Genomic DNA, 18307 nt, shown 5'->3' on the forward strand with positions numbered 1-18307 from the left:
CTCTCTCTCTCTCTCTCTCTCTCCCCCCCGCCTCCAAATACCTATTTGCCTGGCTCTATCTCTATCTGTCTCCCTCTCTCTATCTGTCTGGCTCTCTTTGGCTCTGTCTCTGTCTCTGTCTCTGTCTCCTTCTATCTGTCTGGCTCTTTGGTTCTGTCTGACTCTGTCTCTCTCTCCTTCATCTCTCCCTCCATTTCTTCTCCCCCTCTCTCGCCCTCTCCTTCCCCTTCTCCTCCTTCCCCCATTTCCTTCCATGCGCGCTCTTACTTTCACACTTGTGGGCACACTCAGGCTCTGCTCATCTTTTGGGCACATCCAGATCCCTGCCTCAGCCCTTGCCTCCTTTCTTTCTGCCCATACCTCAGACCTGGCCACCACTATTCATTCCCCTGAGCTGCCCTTGAATTGTTTGTTGTCTCCCTTACTAGCCTGGGAGAGAGACAGGACTCTCCTTGCCCATCCAAGCATGCATTTCCCCCTCCACTCCTGTGAGAGGAGGCTGGGACCAGGAAGGGGTGGGGGACCCCCGGAGGAGGCGAGGAGCCCCTCAATAGGGATGGGCTGGAGGGAATAAAGCTGTTCCAGGAGACACCAGGCCCCATCAGGCTGGCTCCTGCTCCCAGGTGACCTTCAGCCTAGTTTGAGTGAGAAGCAGCCATCCCCTTGGCATTTGCAGTGACCTTCAGAGTTGGACCCCGTGGTAGCTCGGAGGCAGTGAGGGTCTGTCCTCAGTGCAGCTCAGAGCGCCCCCTGGAGCACTCCCTTCTGAAGTCCCCATAGTACCTGCTGCCCAGACTTCACCAGCAGCCCCTGGCCTCATCCCCTTCTCTAGAGGGGCTGAGCACCTCTGCATGTCTCTCTGAGGCTCTGCGCACCTGTCTGTCCCTTTCTTAGACTCTGAATGTGTCTCTGTCTCAGTTCAAATTGAGCAATCATTTAAGTATTCTCCTGACTGCTCCTTTGCCCCTCTGACTTCTGCCCTATCTCTTCCTTTATATCCTGAACTCCATCAGAATTACACAGAGGAGGGGGTGGCTGGGTGGCTCAGAGGATTGAGAGCTGGGCCTGAAGACAGGAGGTCTTGGGTTCAAATTTGACCTCAGACACTTCTTAGCTGTGTGACCCTGGGCAAGTCACTTAACCCACATTGCCTACCCTTACTGTTCTTCTGCCTTGGAACTAATACATAGTATTGATTCTAAGAGAGAAGGTAAGGGTTTAAAAAAAAAAAAGAATTACATAGATGAAAAATAGCATAGACAGGGGCAGCTAGATGGCTCAGTGGATAGAGAACCAGGCCTGGAGACTAAAAGTCTTGGGCTAAAATCTAGTCTCAGATATTTCCTAGCTGTGTGACCCTGGGCAAGTCACTTGACCCCCATTGCCTAGCCCTTACCGCTCTTCTGCCTTGGAACAAATACTTAGTATGGATTCTAAGATGGAAGATAAAGAGTTTTTCTTTTTTTTTTAATGACATTCCTGGGGAATATGACACTTGGGAAAATAGACACCACACAAGTGATAAAGGGAAAGGCAAAAACCAGACCAAGTGCACCGGGAACATTTTTCAGGCAGAGAATACTGTGGGCTAGAGCAATCAGGAAAAAAGCTTCACAGAGGAGGAGAAAGTGGCAAGTCCTAAGAAGAACAACAGAGTTTGGAGAGAACAGACCATTTGGACAGATGAATATTGGAAGGCCATGAATACCAAGCTGAAGGAGGAGAAAAGGGGGAGAAAGCAGAGGGGCATGGATTGTAGAAGGCTTTGAATGCCAGATTTTGAAGGATCTTGAATGCTGAGCTAGAGATGGAGCTTGGATTCTGGCAATACAGAGACACAAAAGATTCTTTGAGGAGGAGAATGACATGGTTGACTTGGGAATTAGGAAGGTTATTTTGAGACCAGGTGGGTCTACTGTGTGTAATCATCTCCCCTTCAGGGCAGTCCACCCTGGAACTAATTCCAAGGCTATAAATTCATGGTATCTATGAATATTGGCAATCACAACGTCATGGTACAATGGGAAAATTAAAAAGCCAAGAATTTATTAAGCACCTACTAAGTGCCAAACATTGGGCTAAGCACTTAACCAATATTATCTCCTTCAATCCTCACAGCAGCCCTGGGAAGTAGGTGCTATTATTATCACCCCCATTTTACATTTGAGGAAACTGAGGCAAAAAAAAAGGTTATTCAGTGACTTGCCCAGAGTCACACCACTAATAAGTATTTGAGGTCTGACGGGAACTCAGTTCTTCCTGACTACATCACCAGCTGCCTGCATGCTGGATCTGAATTCAGGAGAGCTAAATTCAAAATCCCAGACCAGTGTGACCTTAAGGCAAGTTCCTTCCTTTCTCTGGTCCTGTTCTCTCCTCATGTCTGGAATAAAAGGATAGATTCCTTCAGGTCCCTTCCAGCATTAAAGTCTGAATTTTATGGAATAATTCCCCTAAACAGGTCACACTCACCAAGAGATTCTGTAATAGGTGCGTTATCGTTTGTCCAGGCTCGCTATGACTTCTTTTGTAGCTCAATTCGTTTGCGGACCCCAAGCTGGGGAAGCTGAAGCAGAGAAGAAAAGCAGATCTAAGTCATTGTGAGCTGAGGCGGTGATTCAGAGTCAGTGCTCATACATCCCCAGAATTGACTTCCTCTTGGCCTGGATATGTCTGCCTGCTCCGGCCCCCTCTTCCCTTCTCTTTCTCCATCTCTGAGTCTGTATCTCAGTTTCTTAGTGTGTGGAAGGCATGTGTATGTCTCTACCTTCTGTCTTTCTGATTCTATAGACAGAGTTTGTTCCTCGAGACAAGGGTCAGGATGGACACATACTTTGGGATCAACTTTTTTTTTTTTTTTATCTTGAGACTAGATTTCCCTCTGTCACCAAGTCTGGAAATAATGCAGCGGCCTTTCTGGCCCAGAGTTTTAAGCAGCTCCATTTCTGGCCTGGTTTGCCCTTTCTGAAACAGGCTAATGACTCCCCACTCTCAGGACTCCCCACCTCGGGACCAGCCTGAGTACAGACACTCAAAAGGTTTAGCTCACTACAGCTCAGAAATCCCAAACTCCCAACCAACCACCAGACTCAGCCTCCCCAGGAGTAAGAATCATAAATGGGTACAACCATTCCACCAACCCTCCTGCCAATCAACACTTTAAAGACCGATTCCATTGCAAGGGAAGGGGAAAGACTGTCCCCTGGTGAACCGAAAGAGATCCTGAGCTCCAAGACCCAAGGGCCAATCTATGCTTTAAAGCTCAATTCCAAGGCTGCCCCAATGGTGCACAGAAAGAGATCCTGGGTTCCAGGACCTAAGGGGCAGGGGGGAACTGGATGGATTAAAGAGGATGTTGTTACTTGGTAACTGCCTATTTTTTTTAACGATTAATTTTGAAACAATATCTTCTATTTTAGGTATTCTGGTGTGAATGAGAATCTATCCATCTTTCTTTATTATTTTCAAAACAATGGTAGCTGTCTATTTTAACCAATTATTTGTTGTTTTTTAACTAGATGCTAAGCTCCATGGTTTCTAACTGCTAAAGACTATGCGTGCTGCCCTCTCAATTCCTCCAAAAGCTACTAGAGCTCTGTGACTGTGCATGGCTCCGTCTATGTCTCTCCCTGAGTACATGTGTCTGTATCTCTCCAGTCGCTTCAGTGAACAGATACGCCTGCAGGGGCCTGGACAAGCTGGAGGAGAAGTTGCCCTTCCTCCGGCAGCACTCGCAGGAGGTATGCTGGGACCGCCAGGGAGGCGCTGTGCCACAGAGAGAAGGAGGGACACGAAGTGGGTAGGGTATGAAGACAGCATGGAAGAGGGTTCCCAGAATGATGCTGCAGGGAACCGGAGGTTCTTGTGCTGAGAACCTAAGACCAAACCTCATCTTCCCTCAGTCTGTTCTGGGGCTGGTCTTAAGAGAAATGCCATTTTATCCACTAAAAACAAACACAAATGAATTTTGCTAGTACTCTGTGTGTAGGGGGGGAAGGTGGAGGGGTCCCTTCTCACGTTCAGAACATGGAGAAGAGACAGTGATTTTCCTGAGGTCCCACACTACTGGAGAGCTGGGGAGGAAATGGGAGTCATGACTTGCAATTTGGGGATGTGAATTAGGAAGGAGAAGCCCCTAGAGGTTTGGGGTGTGGGAATGGTGGGTAATGAGTTACCAGGAACTTCTAGAGAAAGAAACTCAGGAGTCCTAACTCAGAGCCCTAAATTTTGCAGTAGGGGCATTAAGGCATTGAGCAGAAAGTTCCCCGGATCTCAGATCTAGATTCCAACCCATGTTCTCCCTTTTATTAATGTTACCTGTGTGATTTGGACAAGCCATCAGACTTCTCTGAGCCTTGTTTTCCCCATCTGTGGGGTGGGCTAAATGATCCTAAAGTCCCTTAGATCTCTAAATCCTGCCACCCTGGAGCTGAAGAGAGAAGGGTTATGGGCTGGCAGGGGCTGGCAAAGAAGGAATCTTGATTTCTAGTCCATACAAGTAGAATATTCTCCAGGTCCAGGGGTAGTGGAGAGAGAGGACAGAGAGAATGGATTCCCAGAAACTGGCCAGATCTCAGGCTTGGCACCCCTCCCCTCACAAGGTGGTGACATCAGCCAAGGACGCAGTGACCAGCAGTGTCAACGGAGTGGTGGGCTTGGCCCATAGGAGTCGTCGATGGAGTGTGGATCTGACCCGCTCAGTGGTAACCAGTGGTGTAGACACAGTAATGGGCACCCGCATGGGGCAGATGGTGACCAACGGTGTGGATGTCGTGCTGGACAAGTCTGAAGAACTAATTGACCACTTTCTACCCATGACTGATGAGGAACATGGTGAGATCCCAGCCCTAGGCTTCTACCCACCCTTCAGTTCATGACCCAGAAATGGTCAGGCAGAGAGAATAACAATAATAATAATACTAATGACAGTGACATGGGCTGGATCCAGCAATCTCTGATACTAGGCAGGTCACTTTCCCTGGCCCTTCCATGCCTTTGTTTCCCCATCTGTAAAATGAGAAGAAGAATATTTACACTCCCTTACATTAGGATGCTTGTGAGGAAAATTCTTTGTAAGCTTTGTCATGGTTGTTCAAATGTTTCAGTCACATCCAACTCTTGGTGACCTCCTTTGGGAATTGTCTTAGCAAAGACAGTGGAGCGGTTTATCATTTCCTTCTCCAGCTCATTTTACAGATGAGGAAACTGAGGCAAACAAGATTGAATGACTTGCCCAGAACTGCACAGCTACTAAGTGTCTTAGGCTGGATTTGAATTAAGGTCTCCCTGACTCCAGACCCAGCCCTCTCTCCGCAGTCCTTTATAAACTTTAGAGTATGATCATGGGAGTTATCACCATCCTTTGGCCACATGACTTCATGTGCTCCTCATAGCATCTTTGTGAGGCAGGTAGTACCATCATCTTTCTCCCCATTTTACAGATAAGGAATCTGAGGCAGAGATGTAGAATAATTCCCTCAGGGTCCCACAGCTAGTAATTACTAGAGCCAGGACATGAACCCAAATCATCCCAAAATTGCTTTCTGTGTTCCTTCCATTAGACTATGTCCTGAGCTCACAGCAGCTTTCAATCACTGAATCACAGAATTGTGAAAACTACAGAACCCCAGGGCACAAGATGTTAGAATATGCTAGCAGAAGTAGAGGGGACCTTAAAGATCATCTAGGTCTATCCTCTCTTTTTAAAAGTGGGGAAACTGAGTCCCGGGGGGGGGGAGTGACTTGCTCAAGGTCACAAAACTGGTCTCTTGGTTCCTAACAAAGGACTCAACCCTGTTCCCTAAATAATCAGAGTTCTGATCACTTGAGTGATAGAATAAGGCCAAGGCCAGATGGACCACCTGCACATGTGTGACACAGAATAAGAAGTTTCCATTTCCTCTTACTCCTCAGAGGATACCAGATCTGGAGCAGAACAGACCTCAAGCCCATCTAGTCTAACCCATCTTACAGATGAGGAAACTGGCTCCAGGAAGACCAAATATTGCATAGGTAGTAAGCATTAGAGGCCAGATATAAGGCCAGGGCCTCTGCTCAAGCAACCGTGCCAGGCAGTAGAAAAGGCTGAAAATGAGAACACCCAAAGTGTTCCAGCTGTGGCTCTTGTATGACGCTGGACAAATCATTTCTCTCTGGGCCTCAGTTTTCCCATCTATAAAAATAACGTTGGGGAATAGGAACAAAGAAGAAGAAGATTATAGGAATCTGAGAAGAGATGGATGTATAATATGGAGGAAAGAATTTAGGCTGAGAGGCAGGAAACTTGGGTTCTAGCCCAGCCTTCAATTAAATGAGTGACTTTAGGCAAGCCCTTTCTCCTGTCTTCACCTCAGCTTTTTTTTGAAATAAGGGAATAATCTCTGCCTAAATTCCTTGCAAGCAGTGGGGTAAAGACTAAATGAAGGGGTGGACAAGATGACCTTTTGGAATCTTAGGCTTCTCAAATCCAGTTTGGGTCTCAGACTTTTGTAAACTGTTAATCGATTTATAAAAAGGAGGATGAAACCCACACCAGCAAGGGCAGCATAAGCAAAGACTTGGAGGTGGGAAGAAGCTGGCTTTCTTTGGAGAAACTAGTGAGAAGCCAGATTTGTCTGAAGCAGATTTATATTGGAATTTAGGGGTGACAATGGAAGCATGAGAGCTAAGGGTATAAGCAAAAAAGAGTAATGGAGTAAAAGTCAGAAAAGAAGGCCAGTCAGTTGGCTCAGTGAACTGAGAGGCAGGCCCAGAGATAGGTCCTAATTTCAAATCTGGCCTCAGGCACTTCCCAGCTGTGTGACCCTAGGCAAGTCACTTAACCCCCAGTGCCTAGCCCTTACCACTCTTCTGTCTTGGAACCAATACACAGTATTGATTCAAAGATGGAAGGTAAGGGTTTTTAAAAAGAGAAACAGACAGACAGAGACAAAAACAGAGAGACAGCAAGAGACAGAGACAGAGATAGAGAGACAGAGACAGACAGAAACAGAGAGAAAGAGACAGAGACAAGGAGACAGAGAAGACAGAGAGACAGACAGACAGAGAGACAGACAGACAGAAGACATGGTTTCACATCCCAGCTCTGTCATTACTTAGCTGTGTAACTTTGAACAAGTCACTGTTCTTTTTGGACCTCAGTTTCCCTATAGGTAAAACACATAGCACAGAGCCAGCATTGCTGCTGTAACACTCCCCACAACAGCCAAACCAGATTAAAATGTAATTGGGGGTACTTAGGAGGAAATTCATATCTACAACTGCTTACATCAATAAAATAGAGGAGCAGATCAATAAATTGGGCATGCAACTCAAAAAGCTAGAAAAAGAACAAATTAAAAAATCCCCAATTAAACACCAAATTGGAAATCCTGAAAAATCAAAAGAGAAATGTATAAAATTGAAAGAGAATGTAATTGGGAAATACTTAACAAAACAAATAAAAATACAATAGAACATAGGTAAATTTCACGTGTGGTATTCGATGGCAATCTCTGGCCCGTAGGGATCCTTTTATTCAGTTTGGGGGTCCATTTCTAGTTGGGTTTGACACCACTGGCCTAGGCAAAGTCTAAAGACCCTCCAGCTGGCTCTAAGTACTAAAAGTATCATTTCCCCCAACCTCCCCTGCACCACCTTCTTTTCCCTCTCTCACACCAAGTACTTGGTCAAATCCCATCATTTCCAGGGAGGTTTAAGACCGGGAACTGTACCCCCATGGAAAGGTGGCCATCCCTAAACCACCCTTTTTCTGGGCCACAGATGAGCTGGCCACAGCAGCGGCCGCTGAAGGCGGTGCCCTGGCCCCAGGGGCAGACCAGAGCCAGCCCGGCTACTTTGTGCGGCTGGGATCGCTGTCATCTCGACTCCGCCAGAGGGTATACCAGCACTCGCTGGGCAAACTCCGCCAGAGCAAGCATCAGGCTCAGGAATCTCTCACCCAGCTACAGAACACTCTGGAGATGGTGAGGCTCCGCTCTCCTCAGGATGCCTGGCCCTCCAAAGCCACCCACCCTCACCCAGTCAGGGCAGCCTCCGACCTGCTATCTATTGTCCAAATCCCAGCCCTAGGCCCAGCCATGACTGGAGGCAGAGGGTGCCGGGAGAACTTAGAGCTTGAGTCCAGTTTGGCTGAAATAGAGTGGAAAATCCTGATAAATCAGGCTGACCCACCATATTGTGGAGGGCTTTGAACGCCAGGGTAAGGAACAGAAAGAGTCCCAGTCCCTTGTCCTCGGGGGAGTTTAGGGGAAGCAGAAAGAGACTCAGGCCCTGCCCTCAGGGAGCTTCCCTTCCTGGGGTGGGAGCTAGGAGCCAGGGATTCCCACAGATGAGCAGGTATTTGGGGGACGGCTCTGCTCCTTTTCCCAAACACCCCACTGCCATTCCAGGATGGGTAGAGGAACAGACTTAGCCAAATAGGATCAGCTCAGCTCGAGGAGGCAGTACAAACTGGAACACTCAGCCTCCAGGAGAAGGGAAGAGCCATTCCTTTTGGTGGGAAGCTTTCCCAGAGGTGACACTAAAGCCAGACCCTTCCCTTGGGTACCCTTCTATTGCTCCTGCATCCCTAGATGCGGGGGCCCTAGTCCTGGCACTGACACCCCTTCCCCCTTGAAACAGATCCACTATATGAAGCACGGCCCCGATCCCACCTTCCAGGGTGGCCAGGGAAGGCTGCAGGAGCTGTGGCAAGACTGGAGTCACCAGGATAAGGAATGCCACCGGAGCCAGGTAATGGGGTTTAGGGGATCTCTCCGGGCCATGATCACTCCCAGGGTACCTGCTTAGAGGAGGGAGTGGGACAGGATGATTCCTGCCCTAACTGAAAGGATTCATTTTCCCTAAGCAGCTAGGTGACACGGTAGGGAGAATACTGGACTTGGGAATTAGGAAGTCCTGAGTTCAAAAATGACCTCACTTACTAGCTGTGGGACCCTGGGCAAGTCACTTAACTGCTCTGTGCCTCAGTTTTCTGAGATTAGTAAAATGATTATTATAATGTTATCAATAATAACAATAATACAGGTCATCAGGATAAAACAAGATAAAATTTGTAAAGCACTTTGCAATCTTCCAAGTGTAATACAAATGCCAGCTATTATTATTACTTTTCTCTGTAGGACTGACCAGTGGTCCTATCAAACGAGTCAATCATCCAACAAGCATTTATTATGCTCAATATATTGTTGTTGCTATTGAGCACCCGACTCTTCATGACCCTATTTGGGGTTTTCTTGGCAAAGATACTGGACCCATTTGTCATTTCCTTCTCCTGCTCATTTGACAGATGAGGAAACTGAGGCAAACAGAATTAAGTGACTTGCCCAGGGTCTCACAACTAGTAAATGTTTGAGGTTGGATTTGAACTCATGAAGATGAGATTTCCAAATTCCAAGGCCAGTGCCCCATCTAGCCCCCAAATTTGATTTTCAGTGGTGCCCAACTCTTTATAACCCCATTTGGGGTTTTCTTGGTAAAGATACTGGAGCAGTTTGCCATTTCCTTCTCCAGCTCATTTAACAGATGAGGAAACTGAGGTAAACAGGGGTAAGTGCCTCGCCCAGGGTCCCATAGCTTCTAAGAGTCTAAGGTCACATTGAATTCAGGTCTTCCAGACTCTAAGTCCAGCACTCTATCTACTGTGTCATCTAGTTGCCCTAAACCAAACTAAACAAAACAAAACACTGAGGATACAAAGAAAGGCTAAAATAGTCGCTGCCCTCAAGGGGTTCATGTTCTAATGGAGGACACGTGTTAAAGATTAGGTATATACAAGACAAAGTAGATGAAGATCATCTCGGCTGGAAAACATCGGTCCTCAGGAGTTTAGAGGGAGCAGAAGAAAGATGCAGGCCCCGTGCTCAGGGAGCTTCCCTTCCCCGGGGTGGGAGCCAGGGACCAGAAATTCCCACAGAGAACTCTTAGAAGGTGCAGGGGTGGGGGGGGGTGGCTCTGCTATTTTTCCCATCCACCCCGCCACTCTGTCAGGATGGGTACCTTACCAGACTTTGACAGATGTGACCAGCTCAGCCCAAGGAGGCAGTACAGCCCGACACAAGACTCCTCCCCAAGGTGAGATGTGAGCCGAGGGTGGAAGGAAGTCAGGGAAGCTACAAGGTGGAGGTGAGGAGGGAAAGCATCCTAGTGGGGAGGAGAGCCAGTGAAAAGACACAGAGGCAGGCCACAGAGTGTCGCATGGGAGGAATAGCAAGGCCAGTGCATTGGAGCATGGACGAGGGGGGAGGAAGATAGGAAGGCAGGAAGAAGCCAAGTTACAAAGTTTTAAATGACAAATTTAGGACTTTCTTTTTAATTCAGGAGGTAATAAGGGAGTTACTAGTCTACTGAGTATGGGGGGCAATATGCTCAGAACTATGCCTTAGGAAAATCACTTTGGAAGATGAATTGAGGATGGATTTCATTGGAGAATAACTTGAGGCAATTAGAAAGCTATTACAAGGGAGCAGCAAAATGGTTCAGTGGATAGAGTCAGGCCTACAGACAGAGGTCCTGGGTTCAAATTTGATCTCAGAAACTTCTTAGCTGTGTGACCCTGGACAAGTCACTTAACCCCCATTGCCTAGCCCTTACTGCTCTTCTGCTTTGGAACCAACATTTGGTTCTAAGATGGAAGGTAAGAGTTTTAAAAAAATAACTATTACAATAATCTAGGAGAGAGGTGATGAGATCTGCACCAGTGTGGCAGCTGTGGGAGTAAAAAGAAGTAGATATAAATGTAGAAATAAGATTTGGGGGGAGCAGCTGGGTGGCTCAGTGGATAGAGAGCCAGGCATAGAGATGGGTTAAAATCTGACTTCAGACACTTCCTAGCTGCATGACCCTGGGCAAGACACTTGACCCTCATTGCCTAGACCTTACCACTCTTCTGCCTTGGAGCCAATACACAGTATTGACTCCAAAATGGAAAGTAAGGGAAGAGAGAAAGAAAGAAACAAACAAACAAGATTTGGGGGGAAAAAAGATATGTAGCATCAGTGAGAGTGAGGAATTGAGTATGACACTAAGGGGCTGAGTCTGTATGACTAGGAGCAACCTTGATGGGGGCAGCTAGGTGGTTTGATGGATGGAGTGAGAGCCTGAAGTAAGGAAGATGAATCTTCCTGAATTCAAATCTGACCTTAGACCTAAATAGCTTTATGATCCTGGGCAAATCACCTAACCCTGTTTCCCTCAGTTTCCTCATCAGTAAAATGAGCTGGAGAAGGAAATGGCAAAACACTCATCAGTAAAATGAGCTGGAGAAGGAAATGGCAAAACACTCCCTTTGCCAAGAAAATCCCAAATGGGGTGAAAAAATGACTCAATTACAACAGTACCCTTGATAATATATATGAGAGAAGTTTAAAAGTGGGGAAGGCTTGGGAAGGGTAGAAAATGAGTTTAGCTTTGGACATGTTGAGTATCAGATGTCTACGGGACATCCAGTTTGAGCTGTTCAGAGGGTAGTGATGGAGGATTCAGGTGATGTAGCTCAGGAGAGACACTAGAGCTGAGTTTGCAAGTCTGTGAATCATCTGCATAGAAATGATCACTAAACTTACAAAAACTAATGAAATGTCTAAGGAAGATAGTAAAAAGGGAAAAGAGATCAGGAAAGAGACTTGAGGAACATTCATAGTTAGTGGGCTTGACACAGATGAAGAACCAGCAAAGAAAACTGAGGAGAAGTAGACTGGGCAGATAAGAGAAGAATCAAGAGAGAGAGGGGCAGGGTTGTGAAACCTAAAGAGAAGAGTATATCCAGGAGGAAATCATGATCAATGAGAAAAAATATTATAGAAATGTAGAAAAAATTATAGAAAAGAAGCTCATTTGATTTGGCAATGGAGGAAATGATAAGTTTGGGGAACAATTTCTGTTGAATGATGAGATCAGAAGCTAGATTGCAAGGGGTTGAGACAAGAGGGGGAAGAGAGGGAGGGGAAGCACCTCTTGAAGAAGGCTCTATCAAGGAGTTTACCAAAGACAAGGAAAATAGCTACCAGATAATGGCTAGCAGGGATGAGATCGAGTGGGAATTTTTAAAGATGATGGAGATGTGGGAGATGTAGACAGCTGGGAAGCAGCCAGTAGCTGGGAGAGATAGGGAGATAAGAGAGTGAGAAGTGATACCAGACATTGTGGTGAATCCTGTTATGCCCAGGAGAGTCAGGAGTGGACCTACCGCAAGGAATGCACTTTCTCCTTTAAGAAGAAGGATGGGAATGGAATTCCCCATAGCACGGCTTTAAACCTGGTCATCTGGTGCTCTTTCTGCTGGGAATACACAACAGTAGCCTTCCATTCAGCAAATATTAGGTAGAGAAAAAATATGAGCCAGACCCGAGCCTTCAAAGAGCTCATTAGTAGAGAAACTAAGACATGTACACAAATATGTGTGATAAAAGGTAAAATGTGATAGGGGTAGAGGGGAGGTCCATGAGTTGTGAGTTAAGGAAGAAGACTGTTCAAGGCAGAAGAGGGAAACATATCTAGGACTGTGGGGGCAGAAACACAGAAGAAAAACAACTGTTTGATCACAGGGACCAATGGGGATATGATTGGGAATATTGACTCTAAAACGATCACCCTCGTGCAAATATCAATAATATGGAAATAGGTCTGGATCAGTGACACATGTAAAACTCAGTGGAATTGTGCGTTGGCCATGGGAGCTCCCTCCCAAGGAAAGAATATGAATCATGTAACCATGGAAAAATATTCTAAATGAAATAAATAAAAAATTTAAGGCTAAAAAAAAAAGAAATCTATCTAGAGATTTCACATAGAGTAATAAAATCAAGCCTCAGGCAAGCAGCTTACTGAGAGCTGTTCTCACCTGAGCAGAGGCTGAGTGGGTCATAGCTCAGAGTGAAATGAATTTTAGAACTGAAAAAAAAACCGTACCTTCTAGGGAGACCACCTCGATGAAGGTTGGGAGGCTCAGTGAGAGCCAGGCCTGGGGATGAATCACCTAACTTCAATTGCCTAGCCCTTACTGCTCTTCTGCCTTGGAAATGATACTTACTATAAATCAATACTAGTATTGATTCTAAGATAGACGATAAGGATTTTTAAAAAATAAAGAACCACCTTGACAAGCTGAAGCTTACTAAAAGGAAGGGTAATCAGGATACTAAATATGCAAAGGGGTCAAATCCACTGTGTGAGGGTAGCCAGAAATACTCCCCAAAATGTAAAATAAAAAATGTAATTGGGAAATATTTAACAAAATAAAAACACAATTAAAACATAACATTACAGTTTAAAATGTTATGAGAACATGCAGCTAGTAGGGGTCCTTAGAGTGGCTTTGCTTCCAAGATAACCTTGGAGTGAGTGGACTTGCAATCAGGAAGATCAGAGTTCAAATCCTAATCACTAGCTGTGTGACCCTGGGCAAGTCACTGAAACTGTGTCAGCCTCAGTCTCTTCAACTGTAAAATAGGGATAATATTAGTACTTCCTTCCCAGGGTAGTTGTGAGGATAAATAAAGTGCTGTATAAATGCTAACCCTCATGACTGCAGCTAGCTAAAACTAGAATCTAGGCCCTAATGAAGCCTGGCTGAAACAACAGGGCATGTTCAGCCTGGGGAAGGGGAGGAGGAGAAGGAGGAGGAGACGTCCCAGCGTGGAACGAGCTGCCTCTCAGGAGGGATCGTGATTTTCTCATCGCCAGAAATCTTTAAGCAGAGCCTGGACGATACCTTGTCAAAGAGGAGGTGGAGTTCACTCCCGTTCCCCTAGGACTGGGACTCGTCCCCTCCTGGGACTTTCTGTGGCCCCTCGCCAAGTTCTTGCTTCTTCCTCCAGGTGGAATCCCAGACCCTGGACCTGTCCCGAGACCTGACTCAGGAGCTACAGGCCACCTGTGGGACCCTGGCAGCCAGCGTGCAGGGACTGCCCCCAGCCATCCAGGCCAAGGTGCTGGAAGTTCAGCAGAGCGTGGAGGAGTTGCACCAGGCCTTCTCCGCCGCCCGCTCCTTCCACGATCTGCCGCCGGCCATTCTGGCAAAGGGCCGGGGCCACATGGCACAGGCCCACACCACCGTGGACGAGCTCCTGGATTTCGTCCTACAGAGCATCCCCCTGCCCTGGCTGGTGGGGCCCTTCTCCCCCTTAATAGTGGAGCGGCCCTGCACCCCGCAGGACCTGATGGACCAGGTCGATGAGGTGGTGGTGGGCCGTAGGCCTAGCTTGCTGGAGGACCGCTGGGCCGATATGGATTGGGTGGCCCAGCAGGAAGCGTGGCGAGCTGCTCATGAGGTGGGCCCGCAGGTCCCCCTGGTGGAGGTGGAAGAACCACCCACGCCCCCAAGCCAGGAGGTCAAGAAGCCCACGATCATGCCCGAGCTAGACTTCTAAGCAGTCTTCCCTTCTTGACCAATGAACAATGATCAGCTGCGGGGTTTAAAAAGGGCTAAAAGGTCAGGCGTCCCCCTTTCCTCTGCCCTGCCTGACCTCTAAGGGCCTCCCCCAAGGGGCAGAGGTCCAGAAGCCCTGTTTTTGCCAACCAGACCCTGATTGCTTGGGCCTCTCTTTGAGCCTTTGGGGAAGGAGGGAAGTACTTGGGAGAGTGCAAGTGAAGAGAACCAGTCTGGGCTTGAGGCTGGATAGAGGGACGCTCAGATGTTGACCATAGAGATCTCAGACTCATCTGCAGAGGGGTGAAGATGGAAGGCCAAGGAGGGAATGAAGTTACCTGAGGAGGGGTAAGCCAAGTGAGGAAGGCTGAGGCCAGAAGCTGGGGGAAAAGAAAGGAAGAAGCTGTCACACCTAATGAAATGTCTCTTCTTCCTCAGGAGGGATGGTGGTTCAGGTGCCTTTTCAAAGGTGGGAAAAGCCAGTCTTTGCAGTTATTGGTCAGTAATTTGAAGTTCAATCTAGACTGTGGGATAAGTCAGAGGGAGGGAAGAAGAAGGAAGGGAGGGAGGAAAGAAGAGAAGAGCCTAGATTTAGAGCTGGAAAAGAAGGGATGGAGAGAGGGAAGGACATAGTTCCTGAGCCCCCAAAGCTGCTGATTTGGGGTAGGGAGTGTAGGGAGATAATTTCTTGACTCCAATCAGTAGGTAGTGATATAGAGTCCCTGCCACCTTCCGCAGGGCCCATCAGCTTTGGGAATAATCTAACTTCTACTGCCCAAGACTTCAGGAGTATAGACTAAATTCACTTAATAGTACTCTTTCCTTCATATCAACGTTGATCTTTCCTATCTTCTAACCTTCATCCAAGCTTGACACACTAACAGGCTAACCCAGGCCAAGATGGAGGCAAGGGGCAATGAGGATTGGGAGGGTGTGCAATAAACTGTGTGCCGTTGGCTTTTTGGGGCTACCTCTAAATAAAGTTGGCTTTTTGTTGGTTAAAGGCCAGTTTTGGTCTTTGACTCCTCGGCCTCCTCTTTTTACAGGACCAGTGCATAGGAGTCATCTCAAGGAGGTTTGGAGATCTTCATGGTACTTGGTAGTCAAGAAAATTGGTTTGGAGGGGTGGGATCTTGAACTGAGTCTTGAGGGTGGGAGGGTTTGGAGAGAAGCAGAGGAAGGGAAGCGGAAATAGAAAGAGCAAAGGCCCAGACTGGCTTGTGGGGTGGAGGGAGACAGACCTGTTCTAATCCTGTCCCATATGTCCATTCCACCTAAAAACAGAGGATTTGGAAACTCATACTATATGTTGTGAAGCAGTTGGAGCACAGACTGGAAGGAGTCAGAAGCTGTCTACAAGAGGGGGAAATTTAAGGCTCAGAGAGGTTAAATGATTATCCCTAGATCATACAGGAATAAATGGCAGAGGTGGGTTTTCAATTTAGGTCTTCTGACTCCAGGTTCAGAGTTCTACTGCTTAATGCACTGGATTTGGAATGGGAGAACCCGAGTTTGAATCTTGGGTCTGCCATTTACTACCTGTGTGATTTAAGCTCTCAGCCCCTCCATCTTTTTCATCGTTAATATTCTATAAAATGAAGGAATTGGACTAAATAATTTCTAAGCACTCTGCCAGAATCTATGATTCTATAACTGAGCTGTAAATAGAAAGGACTAGAAAGACATCTATCTGTCCAGGAATTATTAGATAGCCAGTACTTAGAGAACACTTTCAGCCTTGCCAAGTACTTTACCTGTTCTCTCAACAAACCTAAGGTAAATGCTGTTATGATCATTCCTATTTTCCCAGATGAGGACACTAAGATTGATACAGATTAAGTGACTTGCCCAAGGTCTCATAGTTAATAAGTGTCAGAATCTGGATTCTAATGCAATTCTTCCTGACCCCAAGTCCAGTGCTCTGATGACTATATGCTACTGCTTAGTGGTCTGATGAAGCTGTGCAAAGGTGCTCCACAACCCAGATGGAGGGATGGAAGGATGGAGGGCTTAAGAGCACCTCTTCCCCTTTTCCTCTCAAGGAAGCTGTAGAATTAGCCACTAGGGGGCCTGAGTTGCCATGAATACTAACTCTTCTGCCTGAACCTAGAGGAAAATCTTTGGTCCTCTTGGAAAACGAAGGACAAACAACAAGGGAAAATACACTGGGCTGGGGAGTCTGGAGCTCTGGTTCCCAGTCCCAACTCTGCCACTGACTCATTGTATGACCTTAGAGGAGTCCCCTTCTCCTCTCTAGCTGTTATTTTCTTCATTGTGAAATGTTGAAATAAGACAGCTGGTTGACCTCCATCCTAGGCCTATTGTGAAGATCACAGGATATCATAGGCAGGCCAGGATTGCATAAACTGTGACATGTTCTCCTCCCCTGAAATCCCACACTGATGCTTCATCCTAGGGTGGAGGTAACACTGGACTCTTGAAAGCCATCTCCACCTCCCGGCTTCTCTGGCTCCCTCCTTTAAGCCTCAGCCAAAGTCCCGCCTTCCCTAAGAAGTCTTTCCCAAGGCATCTTCATTCTAGTGCCTTTCCTCTATTGATGATTTCCTACTGCTCCTATATATAACTTCTTTGCCTAAAATTATCTGAATGTTGTCTCCCCTATTAGACCGTGAACTCCTTGAGAGCAGAAGCTGGCTTTCGCCTTTTTTCATAGTCCCAGAATTTAGCACAGTGCCTGGCACATAAGAGGGAGAGGAAAGGAGGAGAGGGCAGAGAAGAAAAGGGAAAAGGAAGGAAAGGAAGGTCTGAGTTGACCAAAGCTTCATTAAGTTGAGTGAGGTTCGACTGTGTGAAGTCTCAGAATCTCTCTGAGACTCATTTTACTGTCTGTACAAGAAGGACTGAACTAGATGGACACTAAGGTACCTTCCAGCTCAAAATCTAGGCTGCCTAAAAGCCTCTTGTCACCAGGGAGAAATTTTTTTTAACCACAGCAACTCCCCAAAGACCATCTACTAAGCTAGACAGTGGCCTTAATCTTCCTCAGTAGAGACCAACACAACAAAAAGAGAAATCCTGGAAATATTCAAGAAATGTGCTCTTGTTTTCCCCCTTAAGCCCTTATCTTCTGGAATAGTTATCAATTCCAAGACAGAAGAGTGGCAAAGGCTAAGCCATCAGAGTTCAATGACTTACCCAGAGTCCCACAACTAGAAAGTGTCTGAGGTCAAATTTGAACTCGGGTCTTCCTGACTCCAGAACTGGTGCTCTCTCCACTGTGCCACCTAGCCGCCCCATGCAATGAGCTCTTGCATTCAAAGCAACATCAGTCCTGGAGGGTGTTATTTTTTGTTTGTGTTTTATTAGACTATGGGATATTAAAGGATGCTGTCCTAGAGGTGGGGCAAGGCTGGGGCCCTACAGACCAGAGAGAGTGTCATAGAATGCTTAAGAGGTGGGAAGGTCTCTTAGAACCTGGAATATCAGAGCTGCGAAGGGACCTTAGTTAGAGACCATCTGGGCCAGGGGGCCCAACTTTCTTTATGTCATGGACCTTTTCTGGAAGTCTGAAAAAGTCTAGAGACCCTTTCTCAAAGAATGTTTCTAAATACACCAAAAAATATCACAAAAGGAATGAAGTCTATTGAAATCAAAAGATCATTTTTTTCTCATTCAAGTTCATGGACCCTCTGAAATCTATCCAAGGGATCACTAGATGCCAGGCTTAGATCCCCTGATCAAGAACAATCTCCTCACTTTATAGAAGAAAAAATAGAGACCCAGAGAGAAAAGATTTCCCCAAGGTCACATAGCACAGTTAGTGGGACAGGGTTGTTGGCTAACACTCAATAAACTTTAAAATTGCTTTCTTGGAAACAAGCCTGTGATCTGCAAATAGAAATCGTCCCTATTTACAATGAGGCTCAGAAATTACATTACAAATAAGGGTCAAATCTAAAGTAAGAAGGGATCTTAGAT

General features: G+C 46.5%; 1 protein-coding gene across 1 annotated transcript in view; it reads left to right on the forward strand.

Annotated features, from left to right (window-relative positions):
* PLIN5 (perilipin 5) overlaps positions 1 to 15371 on the forward strand; it is a 23339-nt gene extending 7968 nt beyond the window's left edge. Inside the window, exons 4-8 of the mRNA XM_044671032.1 lie at positions 3658 to 3740; positions 4602 to 4833; positions 7762 to 7964; positions 8623 to 8733; positions 13818 to 15371. Coding sequence (XP_044526967.1) covers positions 3658 to 3740; positions 4602 to 4833; positions 7762 to 7964; positions 8623 to 8733; positions 13818 to 14369 — 1181 coding nt within the window. The 3' untranslated portion in view covers positions 14370 to 15371. The remainder of the gene's footprint in view (positions 1 to 3657; positions 3741 to 4601; positions 4834 to 7761; positions 7965 to 8622; positions 8734 to 13817) is intronic.
* Positions 15372 to 18307: the final 2936 nt, after the last annotated feature.

Source organism: Gracilinanus agilis, chromosome 1, assembly GCF_016433145.1.
Source record: "Gracilinanus agilis isolate LMUSP501 chromosome 1, AgileGrace, whole genome shotgun sequence".
Classification (NCBI taxonomy): Eukaryota; Metazoa; Chordata; class Mammalia; order Didelphimorphia; family Didelphidae; genus Gracilinanus; species Gracilinanus agilis.